This window comes from Metopolophium dirhodum, chromosome 5 (genome assembly GCF_019925205.1).
Source record: "Metopolophium dirhodum isolate CAU chromosome 5, ASM1992520v1, whole genome shotgun sequence".
In the NCBI taxonomy this organism is placed as follows: Eukaryota; Metazoa; Arthropoda; class Insecta; order Hemiptera; family Aphididae; genus Metopolophium; species Metopolophium dirhodum.
Window position 1 is genome coordinate 2,711,956 of NC_083564.1, and position 16,422 is coordinate 2,728,377.

Sequence of the window (16,422 nt, forward strand, 5' to 3'; positions counted from 1 at the left end):
ATAACTGTTATAGAAAAATCTAATCAAATAAAATGTTCTAGGAACTCAAGTATTGTAAAGAAAATTATTATTATCAATAAAGTATAAATGTAATATTAGGTATATTAACACCATTCAAGTTTCAATCAATTAAAATATCGTGGAAAAAATTCAAAAAAAATATTTTCTAAATATTACTTATTTTTCTAAATTTTGAATTCTTATATTATTTGGCAATATTAATTATTACCTAATACAAAATATGTTTTGTTATACATGGGATATGTTTGTTTTCAGAATTTGTCGATCTGAATAATAAACGTCTTTTGATGTAACTAATTCAAAATTTAAAACTTAAACGTGTAGTATCGCAGTGAACAAAATGTTTATACTAAGTATGATATAGTTATTAAAAACGGTTGTACATTAATATAAAAATATATGTTATGTCGGATCTAGTATTTATTATACTTTGACCATTTTTATAAATTATAAATTATATTAATAGACTAATATTAATTACTAAAAATTTCGTTCGAATTTTGATTTTTCATACGTCAACATTTTCCAAAAAATAAATCTAATAAGCAATTGGCAGTATAAAAGAGGGGAGGGTTCTTATTTCTTCTTTATTCTTAGTTGTTTGTATATCCACAGGACACTCCTTGTAGTACAAAAAATATCTCAAGAATTTTAAATTTTGGTCTTTGAAATAACTGAGTTACGGAAGAAAAAAAAGGGACGAGAATGCTTGGTGAATCTCCCTAAATAGTTATACACTTACAATAAACGCTTTCGACGATAAATACTATTGGGCTCAATCGATAATTCGAGGAAAACAAAATAGCTATTATATCATGTACAATGTACTTCCATAATAATTTACCTAGTTTAATCATTAATACCGATTTCTCGACAGTCGAATTGGCAATCGTACAACTATACGGTTGCGGATTTCGCCATTCGACACGTTGTAATAATAAACAAAACATTAAACCTACTCCTGGCGAATCAAAAATGACATAACGACGAAGTCAACTCTGTGATACAATTCAGGTGCAGGTCGTCGAGTGTATAAGGACGGGTAAAAGCGAATCTCGGTGATTAAATTGGTCTTCGGCCAAAAAATAACAATTGGTCACTGGAGTAGGTACCTACCTACTATTGCTGTCGTCCGGCGTCGACGTGTTTTACATACCGATCGTCAAATCTGTTCGGGTGACGGATTTAACATAATATAATAGCGCAATTACTATTATAATATAACATAATCGTATTGTGACATTGGCCAATTCGACGAGTGTACATAATATTATTATTATAATTGTTATTGTCTGACGAGCTCGCGATCCGTATAAATAGCACAGCCAATGCACCTGTAGGGCATCAGTCTTCATCCGTCCAGTCGACCTATCGTATTATACCATTATCATCGACAGCGATAAACTCAAAATCAAAATGAGCATCAAAATGGTAATTATTATTATTATTATTAACTGTTACAAATGTATAATGTTATAATATCTCTGCATAAGCGTTCGTAGACTTTGTTGGCACGGTAATATCAGGTTACATTAGACATGTTGATTCTAAAAACTGCACAATTTTAGTATAGGTTAAAACCGCACGCTTTTTTTGAAGTCGTTGTATCCAATAACCACACACTTTATAATTACTTAAAAATGTAAATATATTTTTAAATATCGAAAAAAGTTCATTATAACATATTAATATGGTTGCAACTTTAAGGCCCTGCGACCTGCACAGCCGGCTGTACTTCGGTACACCCAACATAATATTATTAACGAAAAGAATAACATAAACAAATTAATATTCTTAATAATATTCTACAATTATTTTTTTCCAGTCTCTGTTCGCCATCGTCGCCTGCTGCCTGGTCGCCACTTCCGTCGCCGCCCCGTCCGGCTTGGCTCCCGCGCCACTAGTGGCCGCCGCACCGGTCGTGGCCGCCCCCGTCCAACCTGTGGTCACCGCATACAGTTCGCAGTACGTGGCCAGGAACTACAACGGCATCGCAGTCGCACCCGCCGTCGTCCCGTCCGCGGCCGTCGTCGGATACCCAGCGCCCGCACCCATCTACGCACCCGCCGCATACGCCTACCCGAGTCCGCTGGTCCAAGACTACTTGTTCTAAACTTCCAGCGACGGTCGAAGTCCCTTCGTCACTATCTTCACTATCGTTCTTCATCTCGCACTCGTCTATACCTGACCTTACGTCATATTTTTATACATTATCTATTGTGACAACAATGTTTGTGTGATTAATATACTGTCATGTTTGTTTTTACGACTACTGTACGATTTTTAAAATATAAATAAACCGAAAAACGTTTACTCTTCACAAACTATAAGTTAACAAAATTATTATTACTGTTTATTTATACTCTGTTTCGCGTGTCTTATTTAGTTTGATTTTGTATTGGTACACTCTTCTGCGGCTGTGCTGTTACACAATTATACTGGTTAAGACAATACAATACTATACAGCAATCCTATTCTAATATGAGTTTTGGAAATTGCAGTCTGGCGGTATTTTTCAGGAGAGCAACTCGATTCGTGCTTACCTTTATTACGCGCTGTTGATGCTGTAAATTGTAATTGAAATAAAATATAACCATAGGTACCAACACCATCACCCATGTATATTATATTCTTTCAATGTATACCGTCTCGCAGCTAATTCGTAAATAATAATAAAAATAACAGAATGTGGCCGTTTTTATTTTACGGGATAATGATATAACTGACTGATTAAAAACCTACGTACCTATTGTGGTATACGTAGATACCTAGTATGATTTTTGTGGTAGATGGTAACTATTTTTAAGATCTTACAGCACGTTCAACATTCTCATATTCTTCCTATTGGAGGTAATATCATACGATTACAATAAATAAACTATAATAAATACTAGTATTATGTAAACAATATTTTACAAAAACATAATATTATTTCGAAAATATGACTGTCAAGCAGTGACTTTATCATGATATTGATGAGTGTAATGTGTTTTATATGGACAAAAATAACAGCATACGGTTAACCAAAATTTTTTTTCAGACAACACATTTATCCGATGGATAACAGACTATAGCAAAAAGGAGCTTTTAAAATTTTAAAATCTGCCCCTAGACGGCATATTCTTCAACTCGGCACTGGGCATATAAATAAACTAGCTATATAACTCGACGGGGAAATAAGTTTTACGACGACTGATTTTAACCCGGGGAAAAATGAACAATTAATATAAAATGCTGCATTACTGTGTTATATTGGTGTATTTCAGTTCAAATATTATAGCTTATGGTAAATTTCCGAACGTAGTCCAAACTAATCGATAAACTATACTAATATATTATTTAAGAACAATCTCTGAAATTTTCGTCAAAATCGGTTGAGAAGTTTTTAGGTCTATAGGCAACAAATATAATATACCTAGAAGAACATTTTAGATTCTGAACGGAGCGATGAATGTATTGATTTTACAATGATGTGTGTTTCTTTATTTTTGTGTCTGTCACCACCGTTTGGGGCAGTAAAACTGCTTCGAATTTCTTCAACAGTATACCTTCGATGGGAAAGTAAATCTAGTTGAGGCATTTGGGAGGTCAAATTTTAAAATTCTCAATAGTTTTTAAAATCGCCGGGAAAACAACATTCAAATTAAGGAAAAACGGGAATTTTTACGTATAATTGGTTTTTGACAAAATCAATTTTGGTTTTTGTGTGTAACTCTAAAAAAAATGCCCGTAGAGTGTAAATTAAAGCAATATTCACTGAACACTTATATAAATTCATAATGTTTTTGTAGTTAAAAATGTATAAAATGTTCAACTTTTTTAGCTAAAGATTGTAAATTTAAATTAAAGTTCCATGTTAGTAAAATATTTTGTAACCACATAATCTCAAAAACATAAAAACACAGTTTTTTTTGTTCAATTTTGGACGAAATTACATATTAAATAACTAAGAATAACAATTTTAGTTATTTTGTCGTGATTTTATAATATTAATTCAACTTACCGGCTACCGTATTAATAATAAGTAATAACACTATAATTATATAATATATTATAAAATATCCACACTGACAAACCGTCTCCGCTAAGAATCGTTTTTCGTACACAATGATATTATATCATTAAATTCAAATGTTATACCATCCATTATACAGTGACGGCTCCAGGGCCCCCCTAACCTGTATTTCTAAACAATTTTAAACAGTTAAAAACAAAATTACAAAAAAAAATCATCGACATTTTCTTGAAAATTATGACTTACGTCATATCCTACGCGTCATTGGTATATCGCGGAACAACCTTATTACGTACGTAATAACCTACGTAAATATTATATTATAATACATAACCGATTATTTTCATTGTACAAAACGACTCAATGCTTATATCAATGCAAATTTTTTAATGGGTTTAAAAAAAGTTTACTTTGATGTATCATTTCCCCAGTAATTTTCTGAGTGTAAATAAAAACTATCTAATCAACCATATTATGTCTGGAATTTTTTATTTTTGCAAATTACCAAATTTTAACTTTACACAAGTTAAGTTACTTTTTTTTCAGAGTTAACTCTTAATTTTACGAGTGAACAAAAAAAAAATACGAGTAAATTTGACTTAACTTTATTATTTTAAAATAACTTAACTTAACAAGTTAAAAAAATCATTAACTTGTCCAGCCTTGGCTTATATCATATTATAATATACATGCATCCGAAATAATTCTGAGGATAATTTTTTTTTGTTCATTCATAAAATTCTACTTAACGCTGAACATAAATGTATTTTCTCCCGAGACTCGTTTCTTTTTTATCAAAATGTATGTGCGATTCGTAGAAGACCGGTACATATTTCAATACAAATATTGGAACATTTCTCATGATTTCATAACAATTTAATTTTTATTTTCATATATTTATATTACAGGGGCGATTTTACAAGAGGGGGGGGGGGGTGTATAAGCATTTAATGTTCAAATATTGACTAAATCCGTAAAAATGACCAAATTTGCAAATTATTTTGAGTTGAGAATTCATAAGAAATTTTCTTTTTAAATCTAAGATTTTAAAATGTAATACAAGATACCTCATAAGTTTTTCTACCCTTATCAAAAAAAAAAAATGTCTAGAAGAAAGTCAAATTAAATTTTTATGAGCGTTTGAAATTCATATTTTTACAACATTTGATATTCACTCCATTTCTCATGTAACGATTTCCTTATTTTGTTGTAATTAAAAAACGTATGACTGTAGATACTTGTAGATACTAATTTCACTGAATGTTAGCATTTTACATACACCATACAATTTTGAAAATAATTTGACTCTTTTTGAGCTGTTTACGGACATTGTCATTTTTAAAATATTTTAGTTTTTTTTTCTATAAATATCAATATAATTTTATTTGTTGGGCAAAAAAGCGTGAAAATTTATTGCAAAACTCCTGATATATTGTTACAATAGCAGTTGAAAATTATTAAAAATACATAGGCACAATTTTTTTTATAAGCATTTAAAGTTCAAATTTTGACAAAAATTATCACATTTAAAATTTAATAATTATTTTGTGGTTAAAAATTTATAAAATGTTCAACTTTTGTAGCTAAGGATTGAAAATTAAAAACAAGGCTCCATGTAAATATGTTATATATAAATTACTTTATTCACAATATTATCATCAAATATACTTGGTACACTGGCGTAATTAGGAATTTGTCCTGGGGGGGAGGGGGGGATATAGATTTTTTACACACAAAATATTAAATTTTCAAGTACATTGGTGAGTATATAATATAATATATAATAATTTGAAGGATCTGGGGGGGGGGATCTATCCCCCTCATCCCCCCTTAATTACACCCCTGACCTGGTAATAACATAGGCTGACTGACCGTTTTCGCTCAGAATCGTTTTTCTTATACAATGATATTATAACATTGAATTCAAATTTAACACCAACCATTACAGTGACCCACTTGTAACCTACTGTATATCAGAGCGACATCTACTTACCCACTTTTTTTCTATGAATGTCAATAAAACTTTATTTGTTGGGTAAAAAAGCTTGAAAATTTAATGGCAATTGAAAAATATTAAAAATCCTTAGTCACAGTTTTTTTTATAAGCATTTAAAGTTCTAATGTTGAAAAAATACGGAAAAATCACGAAAATTAAAAATGTAATAATTATTTTGCAGTTTAAAATGTATAAAATGTTTAACTTTTATAGCTAAGGGTTGAAAATTTAAAACAAAGTTCCGCGTAAATTGGTTGTATACAAATTACTTTATTCACAATAATACCATCAAATATACTTAGTACTATCATGACTACACCATCCATTACAGTGACCCGCTTGTAACCTACTGTACAGCAGATTGACACCCACTTGCCAACCTTTTTAATAATAAATTCTGATATTTGTTAAGGTACAATTTGTTCATTTGAGGTGATGAACCCGAAAATACGTACGTTTACAAAAAAAAAATACTAAAAATACTAAATCATATTATTACAATAATTATTATAATCTGTAACGACTGTAACTAATAAGGACCATTAATAAACAAAAAAATCTATTTCCTTCGCAGATCTTAAAAGGTTAAATCCATGTGTGAGAAACTGAAAACCTCTTTAAAATGAAAATTTTGGAAAACCCTTATTCCTATATGGTGGTATAAAAGTACCATGAAACCATTTAAGCATTGCTACATTAGTGAGGACACGTTCGATTATATAAATACAGGTAGGTGATGTTATGCTGTAAGAGTGGTACCAAATAATATAAACGTTTAAGATCTAATATATTGCTCACCTGCCGACGAATTAAACAAATAATATTGTAGGTATATAGTGTAACGATAAAATGTAATATTTTTCTTACTGAGTGGAGTATAAATGTAAAGGTCTTGAAATTGTGTGTATTTTATATATTGTGTCTCAAATATCAATACTCATTTTATAGTGGAAAAAATGATTCGACCATCGACTCCAAAGTCAGTTCTAGTAAAAAAATTAGTTTGAGAGTGTCAAAAATCATTTTTTTAATTTTGTTTCTATGCATTTCGTTAAAACATTTTTCACTGGTCAAAAAGCTTAAATATGTAATACAAGGTTCGTATTTTACAATAGCATTTCAAAAATATTAAAACTTGATCAAAATTACGATAAAAAATAAATCTATAATTTTTATAGATAAGGATTTAACATTTAAAACATGGTTTCTCATAAGTATTTCATAGTGTACTAAATAATCTAAAAAATATATAAACACAGTATTTTTTAATAGATATTTTATTAGTTCAAATTTGGACGAAATTTTATATTTGAACAGAGAACAATGATTTTAGTTATTTTTTTTTATAATTTAAAAACTACCTTCGCTAAGAATCGTTTTTCGTATACAATTATTTTAGAATAAATCATTGAATTCAAATTTAACACATCCATTAAAATGAGTCAAATAACACCTAATGTACAGTTGAACGGTATCTACTTGCCCATATTTTTTGTAATTATGAATAAATTTCACATTTTTTGGTATTTTACATTTTTAATTGTATAGTGGCTACGATAGACCATCGATTCCTATTTCGGCAAGTGGTAGGGGGATAACCTCGTATACTTTATTTAATGGCGATATTAACCTGACGATTCAAAACCATGACCAGTCGTCGGTACACTTAAACATAATACGTATACTTAATAAAGTAACCAAACTAGGTACATAATCATACGTGTCCGTTTAGAAAAACACAAATTTATACAACCGAATAACCGATTGTCGTCTATAGGTACGTGTTTATTTATTGATTCAATTACGGACGTCCGTCGTCTTTGTCAAAACTTATTGTCTTTTAATTAAAAATGCTAACGTAACTTCTAACGAATCCATCGTACAATGTAAAAACAAATTAAAGTCAATGTCAGTTATGTAGGTACGAATGTAAGGTTATTATTATTAATAATAATATTAGGTATCGATTGGAGGGACGGCAGACGGAATCACGTGAAATTTCATCACTCGGATCTCAGGCCAGCGATCGCAATAATAACTGATTTATTAGTTATGCGTTGTTATATGATACAGACAAACTACAGGCCAACGAATGCATAATATTATTAATTATTATGTTTAAAATGTAACAATAATAACAATAGTAATAACAATAATAATAATAATAATAATAGTATTCTTTCGCAAACGTATGCAGTCATAACTGCATGCGAATAATAGTACATTTAAATACATCCTGAATAAATTAGTTTTCATCGTAGGCTATAGACTAAAACAAAGGTTCCCAAACTTTTTATTTAAAACAACATAACACAATACAATGAATGACATTTTTTTTTTAGGGATTCTAGTTTTCTTTTATAAAAATCGAGTGGTTTATTCTTCATTTCTGGATTGTTCGTATCGATATGTCGATGTAGTTTGTTTGGTCGTATACTTTCACTTGCAAGTATACTGTATACACCCATAAATATAAGGTCGTGGATGTTCTTCGTCTCCGTTCCATCTAGGTCCAATTCGCAAATATTCAGGACAATATTTTCTGAAAGTTTTTTTTTGTTTTGAATCCGAAGAACTTGTTAAAGGTTCATCGTAATTTAATTTTCTCTTTTTAACTGTTGCCACAGATATTCTCTATTTCTTTTTGACTTTGAGTTATTGACTTTTTGTTTAACCATTTGTACATAGTTGTACAAAAGTACAAAAAAACAACAAATATGTTTGAGAAAAAGTAGTATTAAATATACAACTGCGTACTTGTATCGTATTCGGTGTGCCGTATGTGACTGAAAATAATCAAACATTTTGAACGTCATTTGGGTACCTACTAATTTGTTTCAGATAAATCGTTATCTTTCCAATAACTATTAATCTGGTTGCATCGTTTTGACACAGTCACTGTAAACTCGTAATCGTCACTCTCGCAGATAACGATTGACGATAAGACTGAATTTTAACTTTGAACATCAACGAAAAGTATGTCTTGTTTAAAAATATAGCGTGACCCACCAAAAATATAATCGCGACCCACAGTTTGGGAACTTCTGGAATAAAATATAAAATACACAGGTGTTTCCTTTCATACGAAACTTATACTTTTAAAAAGAAGCTGTCACTAGTTTTTTCTTCATCAATGCCCTTAAGCCTTAAGCCAGTTAATTTTTCTTTTGTAAGATTGAATAAGCTTCACTAATTTACTATAGTAGCCATAGTTGTTCTATGATACTAAAATCTATAAATCTGGGACTTTTTTAAAATACTTTCCTTAAAATGTCTAGTCCCATTAGGAATATAAAATCATAGGGTTTTAACAGTTTTTTTTTATAGACACTAAATTATAGATGGCACGTACAAAATGTAAAAACTAAAAACTAATTAAAGTCAATAGCAGCTACACGAATTTTATCGATTCGAGTGACAACAGACGAGTACGTGAAATGTCATCACTCGATCGTTGGCCAGCCATCGCAATTCACAATAATAACCGATTTATTATGCGTTACATGATACAGTGGTAACTAGGCGAACGTGTGCATAAAATTATGTATGATTTAATATAATACAATTTTACAAACATCATAATACGTATACATAACTGCGACAACTGTATGAATAATTATGGCACATAAATAAAGGTTTAATATCGTAAAGAATAGTTTTTTAATTTAATATACTGAATAGACTGCAGTGTAACATACTATTATAGTAATTAGGTGTTAATTTGTATACAAAATGTCGAAACTTATCTTTTAAAGTTTCAAAGCACACATGCAGGCTAATAGAAAAATTAAGAACTCGCATAATTTACGTTTATTAAAAAGAAATTGTCTTTTTTTGCATTGACACCTAAGGCTGTTTGTCTCTTCATTTTTAAGATACCTCTTTGAATTCGCTTCACTTATTTGGTTATTCCATACTTAAATTTTTAGCTCCGAGTACTTTAAAAATAACTTTTAAGATACTTATCCTTAAAATGTCAAGTTGAAAGGTACCCCCCTAATCGATATTCTAAAATACAGAGAGAACCCCTAAAATGTAGTATTTAAAGTATTTTCGTATAAACTCATCTAGCTGTTAGTAATATTAATTAGCCAGTACGTCTCGATCAATTACAATTTAAAGTGACTATGTATAATCAATACGCTAGCTAAATAAAGACTTATTCTACATAGTAGACAATACTGGCTTCTTTTGTGAATGTCTTAATGTTGGATATTAATATAATCAATAGTTCAATTGTAATAAAATTGGTAAATTTAAAAATTATTTTTGAAAAATAATGTTATAAGTAAAAGTTATATATATACTTGTTTTATTGTATATTAAAATATATTTAGTACAGCTTACTGAAAAGTTAAAATATTAATTTGTAGCAAAACATTGTAATTCATAATCCAAAATGAATTGTTTTTATTTTCTAATGGTATATTAATAAAATAATCAAGATCTTGCCGATATGGTATCTATAATAGATAAGGTTAAGGAAATTAAAAACAACGTGAAAAAAGTAAATGAAGTATAAATATCATGGTTGTAAAATCACTACTGTGACATTTTTAATTTAAACTTAGGAGGGTGTAGCCATCGAATTATTGGAGATATTTTTCTCGTAATATAGATTATTATAATTATTATAAAATATTACAATGTCACTAATTAATGTTATAAAAAGGTTTGCACACCTATGCTATTTTTCATAGTTTGAAAAATTGGTTTTTTTTTTTTGTTGGACTTTATTATCTACATAAAAAAATATCTTTTTTGTAAATTCAAATGGATACAAGACATCTTTGTGACTGTATTTAGACAAAATCAGAATACATTAATACGTTTTCTATGGTATCCTATGCCAAAATTATGTAAAAGCATATTTCCACCGTCAAAAATAATATTCTTTATAATAATAATTGTTGTACCTAATGGGTGCTCTAAGTTTGATTAAGGACCATAAAAAAATGGTTTTTGTAAATCTTAAGTGTATGTTGCGTGTGGGTCTGCGACCGAAAACAAGTGGTGTGCTGATATCATCTTTAAATATGTTTTTAATGATGACAGTATTTATTATTTCAATTTTCATTATTATGTTATGACATAATATGTTGAATGTTATTGCATTTTAAATGAATCTATGTTATGATTACATAAAAATTCCAATTAAAAATTGTATAACATCAATACAGATACTTAAAGTATTTACCGTTCAAAAAATAATTTTTCATATTCGAGAAAATGATATCTGTTTTCAGATAAACAAAATGTTGTTGGTCAATATTAACTATTATTAACGATTTAAAGATATAATAATTCACATTTTTTTTTAATTAAGATTGTCAAAATTGAATCATGAGTATAAATGTTATTTATATTTAAACTGTACCTACTTAATACCAATATATATTATATATGTAAAATAATTTTAAAACCAAGAGTCTTACATTTGTATTAACAGCTACCCTATATCAATACACTATGACCGTGTTTGGATGGATTTCATATTCGTCCTCCCTCCCCACAAACCAAAATGCGAGTATTGAAGATAAATGCATTTGATTCTCTGCAATTTTTGTTTTCAAATATTATAGTTCTTAAATAACAAAAAACTTAAAATTAAATTAATAAACGGTCTATTTGTAAAATACCAACCTCAGCTTATGTATGTTCCATTTCAATTGAGAGCCATTGTGCGTAGGTGAATAATATATTTCACTGCAATAACATAAATAATTGATAAATCGTTATGTATAGGTATGTCACAGACCCAATGCACAATACAATTAGGAAATACGCGCATCATCGCATCCAAAAAAAAAAAAAAATTCGGTCACGTGCGGTGATGGTCACAATATAATATGCCAACGACAATTCTTATAAATACAGTCGCCGGGAACGCCACTACACCAGTTATCAATTATTTGGCCGACAGCAATCTACTCGTCATTCGCCTATATAGTACTATATTATACTACTCCGTTTAAAATACGAACAAATTCAACCACACTCGACAGAAAAATGAACACCAACACTATGGTAAGTCTATATTCACCACAACCCAATAAATTATATTTAATATTATCCATCTTTACGACCGTTCGCGATTGGAATTAATTAAATATTATATCAATCGACATCTCAATTTACCTAAAATATATTATTATACATATATTATGTTTCTACGAAATTTTTTTGCATTCGACAAATTATATTATATTCTTAACGAATTTTATTCGACAATAGTACACACTATTTTTACCCTTTAGTAAAGGGTTGGACTCTAATTTTATAATTTTTATGTATGCTCATAAGGACCATATTTACAAACACTCGCATTTTTATTTCATTTGAGGGTAGTCTTGTGACCATACAAACTTCTTTTTTTCAAATGAGAATCACCCTTTTTTCTTATAAATTGTTAAGCAGATGAATTTTTTTAAATTGTTTATATAGGTAAATCGAAGTAAAGGCAAATAGTTTTTGAGTTATTTAACATTATGTACCTGCTAAGAATAGGGTTGGAATATAATTATTTGAAAATTTTAGTGATTAATATTTAATACTAGTCTATTAACGTTTTATAATTTGCAAACATTATCTGCTTAACAATTTACAATAAAACTGATTGTTTCTCGTTTGAAAAAAAATTAGTTCATATCAACACATAATAACTAATAAGAACATTCCTTTAATGGTAGACAAAATCTAAGTATTGTAAAATATGGTCCTTAAGTGTCGGTACTTAAGAAGCAGCTCCAAGATTCAGAATTTTAATAAACTCATTATACCTATTGATTAAAAATGAGCATTGATCATCCATATAATGAATCACTCTGTTTAATTAATTTAATTAATTTTTATGAAAGTGTATAAATATAATATTAATCTGTGCCATGGAACGTCTCAAACCTCTCACTACATAAAGATTTCAAAATTGAAAATGTCCACACCAAAACAGTTAACCTCACAAATCCATTGATTTCTAACTTAGCCAGTGAATTCATGCCAAATACCCCCCCCCCCTCCCCGTTGATTAAAAAGACACTGGTTTCGAGATCTCCTGAATCCCGACCTGCACTAATTAAAAAAAACCCTCCCAAATTAGAGGGTATCCACACTGGTGGGCCTTCCTCCTCATGCCATTTCATGTTTTGTACCATATAATCTATCAAATTTACTTATTGTATTGTATATAAATATTACAGATTGTAAATACTCTATTTTTATCTAATAAAAAAAAATATATTTAATATTTAGTAAACGAAGTTGTAACACTAATTACTTTAATCAGTTTCTAATTAAAAGTACATTTTTTTAATTTTAGTTTTATAATTGTATGTATTTAATAAAATGGTTATTTTAACTGTGATTAACAGTTTAAGAGGAATGAAGACAATAATAGGTAAATAAACTTTAAACGCTTAGTATTGAAATCTATATTCGTTAAATTCCCATTTTTATAGGTACATAGAAATATTAAATTAAATTTCTAGACGCTTTCATGGTTTCAGATTATGAAATAAAAATCTAGGTCGTTTTAAAAAAAACCAAATTTCGTGTAGTGATCTCCACAAAAAACTGAGTTTGAAGATAGTTGAGGGCAATAAAATAAATTAGAACCCCGAAAACCCCCCTAAAATACGGCTTTGCTAAAAATACATAACTAAATACATACTAATTTTGTTATTATTATTCTTTTCCACAGTCACTGTTTGCGCTGGTCGCCTGCTGTCTGGTCACCATGTCCGTCACCGCCCCATCCGGTTTGGTCCCTGCACCCCTAGTCGCAGCACCTGTCGTGGCCGCCCCCGTCCAACCTGTGGTCACCGCTTACAGTTCACAGTACGTGGCTAGAAATTACAACGGAATCGCCGTGGCACCCGCCGTCGTCCCATCCGCGGCCATCGTTGCCTACCCTGCCGCAGCTCCCGCACCCGTCTACGCACCCGCTGGACTCGCCTACTCAGGACCCCTGGTTCAAGACTATCTTTTCTAACGACGACCCTCACCCCTACCAAACATATTGTAAATAATATTGCATAAAATATACGATGTTCGCAAATATTGTCTATACTGTAATTATTGTCGGTGGAAGGTTTTCGGTTGGTAATCAACTTTTGATTTCCTTGGAAACGAATAAAATGTTTACAAATATTCGTTCAAGTGGTTCCAATGAATGGTATATTAAACTTAATAATAATCTGTAACCGTTTTCGTAACGTAACAACACATAGTACCAACAAATTAGTTGTTCAATTGTTACTTACCTACATAGTTCTATACTATAGAATCTATAGTGTACAATGTACATACCGTGCAATGCACGAAAACGGAATTATCATAATATAGTAACTTCAAATCAACTGTGTTTTAATATTTCTATACTTAATATGTGGTGTAGATAAAAGTTAATAAATAATAAAGGGAATTGGTGTACTGCTTATCAAAAAAAAAAACGGGTAAGTGGATGTCGCACTGTTGTACAGTAAGTTACAAGTGTGTCACTGTATAATGGACAGTATTAAATTTAAATTCAATGATCACATACCATTGTATACAAAAAACGATTCTGAGCGAAGACGGTTTATCAATGTGGATATTTTATATTTTATTTATATTGTAAGGTATTAACTATTATTAATACGGTGCCGGTAAGTTGAATTAATATTATAAAATTACAACAAAATAACTAAAATCGTTATTCTTGGTTATTTAATAGGTATGTAATTTCGTCCAAATTTAAACATAAAATAACTATTAAAAGGCTGGGTTTTTTTTCAGATTATTTGGTTACAAAATAACCTATATACGTGGAACCTTGTTTTAAATTTTTAATCATTATCTATGAAAGTTAAATATTTTATTAATTTTTAACTACAAAATCATTTTTAAATTTTACATTTGATAAACGTTGTCAAAAATTGAACTTTACATGCTTATAAAAAAAAATTGTGGCTTTGTATTTTTAAATTTTTTCAACTGTCATTGTAACAATATTATCTTTGGAGTCTTGTATTAAATATTGAAGCTTTTTGACCCAACGAATAAAATTTTATGATATTTATAGAAAAAAAAACTAAAAAAAGTGGGTAAGTGGATGTCGCTCTGATATACAGAAGGTTACAAGTGGGTCACTGTTATGGATGGTGTTAAATTTGAATTCAATGATATAATATCATTGTATAAGTAAAACGATTCTGAGCGAAAACGGCCTGTCAGCCTATGATATTACCAAGTATATTTGATGATATTATTGTGAATAAAGTAATTTATATATAACCTATTAACGTGGAGCCTTGTTTTATATTTTCAATCCTTAGCCATAAAAGTTAAACATTTTATACATTTTTAACTACAAAATAATTAATAAATTATAAATTTGATAAATGTTGTCAAAATTTGAACTTTAAATGCTTATAAAAAAAAATTGTGCCTATATATTTTCAATATTTTTCAACTGCTATTGTAACAATATATCAGGAGCCTTGCATTAAATTTTCACGCTTTTATACCCAACAAATAAAATTTTAATGATATTTATATAAAAAAAACTAAAAAAATTGAAAATAGACAATGTACTTAAACAGCTCAAAAAGTGTCAAATTATTTTCAAATTTTATCGTGTATAGAAAATGCTAATATAAATATTCAGTGAAATTTTCAAGTATCTACAGTCATACGTTTTTTAATTACAACAAAATAAAAAAATCGTTACACGAGAAATCGAGTGAATATCAAATGTTGTAAAAATATAAATATCAGACGCTCATAAAATTTTAATTTGACTTTCTTGTAGACATTTTTTTTTTGATAAAGGTAGACAAACTTATGAATAATCTTGTATTACATTTTCAAATCTTAGATTTAAAAAGAAAAATTTTTATGAATTCTCAACTCAAAATAATTTGCTAATTTTCTTGATTTTTCCGTATTTTGTCAATATTTGAACTTTAAATGCTTATAAATAAAAACTGTGACAAAGGAATTTTTTTCATCTGCCTTTGAAACAATAACCTAGGAGCCTTCTATTAAATTTTCAAGCTTTTTTACTCAACAGATAACATTTTATTGATATTTATAGAAAAAAAAACTAAAAAAAATGGAAATTGACAATGTCCGTAAACAGCTCAAAATAAGTCAAAATAGTTGGAAAATGTTATGGTGTATAGGAAATGCAATTATAAACATACAGTCAAAATTTCATATCCCTACGGTCATTTGTTTTAGAGTTACACCAAAAACCAAAATCGATTTTCTCAAAACAGATTTTGCGTAAAAATTCCCGTTTTTCCTTAATTTTTCTTTTGTTTTTCCCTGCGCTTTTGAAAAATATTAAGAATTTTAAATTTTTGAATGCATTAACTATAGATTCACTTTCCCATCGAATAAGAAACTGTGG

At 29.2% G+C, this 16,422-nt stretch overlaps 2 protein-coding genes across 2 annotated transcripts; both read left to right on the forward strand.

The window, feature by feature from the left end:
- Positions 1-1,292: 1,292 nt before the first annotated feature.
- Positions 1,293-2,345, forward strand: LOC132944855 (cyclin-dependent kinase inhibitor 1C-like). Its single transcript, XM_061014379.1, has 2 exons — positions 1,293-1,452; positions 1,847-2,345. Exons 1-2 carry the CDS (start codon positions 1,438-1,440, stop codon positions 2,132-2,134), a joined length of 303 nt encoding a protein of 100 aa, XP_060870362.1. The 5' UTR covers positions 1,293-1,437; the 3' UTR covers positions 2,135-2,345.
- Positions 2,346-11,900: 9,555 nt separating this feature from the next.
- Positions 11,901-14,085, forward strand: LOC132944910 (uncharacterized). The gene is made up of 2 exons (XM_061014463.1): positions 11,901-12,059; positions 13,729-14,085. The coding sequence occupies exons 1-2, from the start codon at positions 12,042-12,044 to the stop codon at positions 14,017-14,019; spliced, it is 309 nt and encodes a 102-aa protein (XP_060870446.1). The 5' UTR covers positions 11,901-12,041; the 3' UTR covers positions 14,020-14,085.
- Positions 14,086-16,422: the final 2,337 nt, after the last annotated feature.